At 31.3% G+C, this 4,615-nt stretch overlaps 1 protein-coding gene across 2 annotated transcripts in view; it reads right to left on the reverse strand.

Moving 5' to 3' along the window:
• The window catches only part of Scm (Polycomb protein Scm), a 17,370-nt gene extending 13,010 nt beyond the window's left edge, over nucleotides 1-4,360 (reverse strand). Inside the window, exons 1-2 of one of the 2 annotated variants that reach the window (XM_018515311.1) lie at nucleotides 4,181-4,360; nucleotides 3,773-4,037 (exon numbers count right to left, since the gene is read on the reverse strand). In XM_018515311.1, coding sequence (XP_018370813.1) covers nucleotides 3,773-3,797 — 25 coding nt within the window. In that variant the 5' untranslated portion in view covers nucleotides 3,798-4,037; nucleotides 4,181-4,360. The other variant, XM_018515312.1, reaches the window with a different exon arrangement.
• Between the last annotated feature and the right edge of the window lie 255 nt (nucleotides 4,361-4,615).

The following is a 4,615-nucleotide window of genomic DNA, read 5'->3' on the forward strand; positions in this document are numbered from 1 at the left end:
TACAAGTGCGCAAAGTAGGTGTTTCCCACACGAGCGAAGTTTGTCTCCTGAGCGAAGCGAGCGCACGATAGTAGGAAAAATAATTTGCATTTTGAAAGCAGAAATTTGTGTTTTAAAGCAGAGAATTTGTTTTAAAATAAAGAACTTGTGTTTCTAAAGCAGAAAATTTGTGTTTTAAAACAGAATTTATGTTTTTAAAGCAGAGAATAGTACATGTAGGCAATCGAGCTGTATTAGGCAATAATACATGTAGGCAATCGAACTGTAGGCAAAAGTGATGTAGGCAAAAGGTACTGTAGGCAATCGATTTGTAGGCAAACGGGATCCCCCCAAAGGAAAGTACTCTGCGAGTCATACGTTTATATTTATTTGTGTTGTCAATATTGCGCTTAAGGCTCGAAATTTTATAAATCTATAACAATACAATTAAAAGAAGGGCTGCGAGCCAAAAAACATTAACTTCGATATTTTAATTACATTACATATGTTTCAACACCGTTTGTGTCATTTTCAATGTACAACAATAAAAAATTTAGTTACGAACGATTTACATATTAACAGTTGAACGATTTTTTAAAATTAAATTTACTATGCTTTCCTTCGGACCATCCCTTTTATATATATTAGTCGCCAAAGGTGGTATCAGAACGCAATCATAAACTTCAACGAAAAAATTTTAGCCAAGATCAAATAATGAAATCTAAGATTGCTTGTTCTTCTGTGAAAAGGCAGTTCAATCAATTTTATTATCTAATATTAAATATATATGTTATTTTGTTGTTTTAAACTTAACTACTCAAATAATGTACGTTCATATGTATATGTCGATATTTTCAATAAATTATAGCTGTAAAAAAACATGATTTTATCTAAAAATTATAAGATAGTGTATGTCTCACAGGAAATTGACATGAAAGCATTAGTTGAGGCTAGGGCTCAGACAAAAGATTCGAACATGTTGAATGTTTTTATTCGAATAATTCGAAGTTGAAAAAAATGAGCATCTAATTCGAATATTTCGGACAGTTCGAATAGTTCGAACTTAAGCAGTGATCTGTGTGAAATGTCAATTCGTTATGTCTGAAGTTCGGACGGTTCGGACAGTAAACAAATATAGTATGCCTTGGAAACAGAGCAATTTTTCACGAGACTTGAATATACAAACATTACAAAAATGTCAAAAAGAAAAAATCACGTGTGGGAAATTTTTATTACATGTAATAATAATGAAGCGCAATGCAATGTTTGTAAGGAAACGGTTTTGATATTATATATGGTCCATGAACAACGTCTCTTCGAATATGTTCACGTTTTGTTTTATAAAAACCGATTTTATTTATTTTTGCAATTTCTTGCAGTTTAATATTTTAAAGTGCACTTAAAAGCCGTTGTGCACAAGCCGACGTAAATATTTACTCGTACAATTAGCATATTAGTTTATTAGAAATAATTTTTTTCGTTTTTATTACACTCAAACGTCTTTTTTATATATAAAAAAATTTTCGATTTTTTCAACCTGTCACATTAGGAAAGTTATTACACATGTATAATAACGTATTTATAACTGAATGTAATTGAATGTGCATATTAAATTATCTTTCAATACGTGGTTTCAAAATAAACACTTAAGAAGGTTGAGCATTCGCCACACATTAAACTTTGTTAGTGAAAATAATATATATATTCTTGATACAGTTTACACAAATTTTTTAATTAGATCGACATAAGTAATATATATTAATAAAATAACCATATCATTAATAAAAAATAGACGTTTCGGCCTCGAATATGGCCATCTTCAGTAATTACATTCGTAAATTAAAATGTTAAATTATGTGCTAATAATTTATCGGTTAACGTTACAATGTAATTGTTCAATTACTTAATATCCTCTAGTCAAATTAAAATTTCAATCCATAGTTCGTATTTAATTAAATGATAGTATCCACCAATGCATAATTGCTTGTCAATTTGATATAATATCATTGAAATTATAAGATAAAGTCTCCAAACTAGAGAGAATAAAAATCCAATAATAAATTTTCTATTTCAATTATGGAGCTAATTCTTTATTAAAAATTAAAATTTTAATAACATTACCCAAATCTTGAATTTCCGCCTGATAATAATGGAAGATTACTTCTTGTCAAATTCTTACTGTCAGAGATTGGTTTCAAATGAGCTTAGATTATAATTTCTTTAGTTTATAAGTTCTCTAGAAGGTCTCTACCATTAAAAGGAGGAAAATTTTGTGAAATAGAAGAGAGTCAATGAGGTAATGGGAAGGTAACCAGTTGCCATCTAGCATAAATTTCAAAGTAATTTTTAGAACTATGGTATTGCTTGGATTATCGGTAAGTAGAAAACTGGTAATTTTTCTGTATCACTTTGATTATTTATCCCCTCAGCTTGTTTTTTAATATGGATCATTCCAGAAATGAATCTTTTGATCGGAAATTCAAGATTTGGATAATGTTATTAAAATTTTTATTTTTAGTAAAGAATTAGCTCCATAATTGAAATAGAAAATTTATTACTGGATTTTTATTTTAGAGTTTAAAAACTTTATCTTATAATTTCAATGATATTATATCAAATTGACAAGCAATTATATGTGTGCACTGGTAGATACTATCATTTAATTAAATACGAACTATGGATTGAAATTTTAATTTGACTAGAGGATATTAAGTAATTGAACAATTACATTGTAACGTTAACCGATAAATTATTAGCACATAATTTAATATTTTAATGTTAATTTACGAATGTAATACTGAGGATGGCCATATTCAAGGCCGAAACGTCTATTTTTTGTTAATGATATGGTTATTTTGTTAATGATATGGTTATTTTATTAATGTACAGGGTGGGCCATCTATTGGTACGTTTTTAAAAATGCGATCAAATGAGCATACATTGATATTTTTTATTAATTTTTTTTAGAGGGAGCCACATGAAAAAAACGTACCAATAGATGGCCCACCCTGTATATTACTTATGTCGATCTAATTAAAAAATTTTTGTAAACTGTATCAAGAATATATATATTATTTTCACTAACAAAGTTTAATGTGTGGCGAATGCTCAACCTTCTTAATTGTGCATATTAAATTTAAATAAAATTCCTATATTTATTGATATCAACCTACAAATATCTTGAGCCATCCTAGACATATTCAGGTCGATCGCGACTTGTGATGTCTGAGTTCGAAGTGTAAATTCGAACTTTCAGCTCTGAAATGGGTTAAAATAGTTCGGACATACATTCAGTCCAAACTATTTAACGTTCGAACTTGAGATTTGAACTGTTCGAATCGTCTGATGTTTCCAAGCACTAGTTGAGGCATACATATATTGGCTACGTTCGGAAACGTCGCTCGGATGCCTCCGATGCCTCGGATTCATCATCTGTCTTTGTTTAACATCTAATATTAAACAAGGACAGATGATGAATCCGAGGCATTGGAGGCATCTGAGCGACGTTCCTGAACGCAGCCAGTGTAACACTACATATGAATTTAATATGCATCTATTTACACAGTATACACGTAAACAATTGTGTTTGTACAATGCAGAGATATTATACATCAAATATATCACTAATAAACAAACGCAGTTTTACAATTCCTAATATTTCATTATTATACCCTGCTCCATATAATGCTTCAGGCTCAATTTACCATTCCCAAGAGAATTTACAGCAGAGAAAGAAGATAAATATTCAAGCTTAAATTATTAAAAATTATTTATATATGAAATTTTTTCATACCACGTGCTTTAGGCTGCGTCGACATCCTCCGTTAGCGTGTGGTCAAGTATTAAAGATAAAATTGCCACTGGTCGTCACTGGGGCCAGCTAACGTAACCGGATAAATGAGCTCATGTTTGCAATTGTATAGAAATAAATTTTGGCGCCACCAAAACGAGGTCAAATGAAGCCTCAACTCGTGCGAAACTGAATCAATCACTGAATATCGCTCGTGCAAAACGAAATAGTCGGTTGAGTTTCCCTATTTGCTCTGCAATTCGTCTTCCTGTTGGAATATATAGCTCAACAGACAAAATAACATAACTAATGCGCATTAAAAGTGTTGTATCGGTCCGCCATTTTGTCTTAAATTTAGCCACGCGTTCTTACAGAATATTGACGAATGAGAGAAATTCTTTTTTTTCTTACCTGAGGATTATCTCTGTAGGGAATAGGGAACAAAAGGTACGGTCCATTAAGTCTATTCGTCGTTAGATACCGATGCATATCGACGTCATGCAAGCCAGGTCAGAGCTTATGGCACAGAAAGGGGGGAATATCCACCGGCACACAATGCTCATTGCGTTTTACACTGGTAGAACTGGTACGCATTCAGTGCACATTAAAGCTGTTGTACACAAAGACTATGTACATTAACCTAATCTGACTGTAAAAGTGAGAGATCTCAATTAATAAAATACTCAATGTATATTTTATCAAATACTACAATAAAATGTATTAGGGATTTCGTGGTTTAATTCTATATTTTTAAACGTACATCTTTAGGTCGATTTGTGTACAACGGCTTTAAAGTGCACTGAGTGCGCACCAGCTCTACCAGCAAAAATGCTTTCCTATTGCGTA

This window comes from Trachymyrmex cornetzi, unplaced genomic scaffold (assembly GCF_001594075.2).
Source record: "Trachymyrmex cornetzi isolate Tcor2-1 unplaced genomic scaffold, Tcor1.1 scaffold57, whole genome shotgun sequence".
Classification (NCBI taxonomy): domain Eukaryota; kingdom Metazoa; phylum Arthropoda; class Insecta; order Hymenoptera; family Formicidae; genus Trachymyrmex; species Trachymyrmex cornetzi.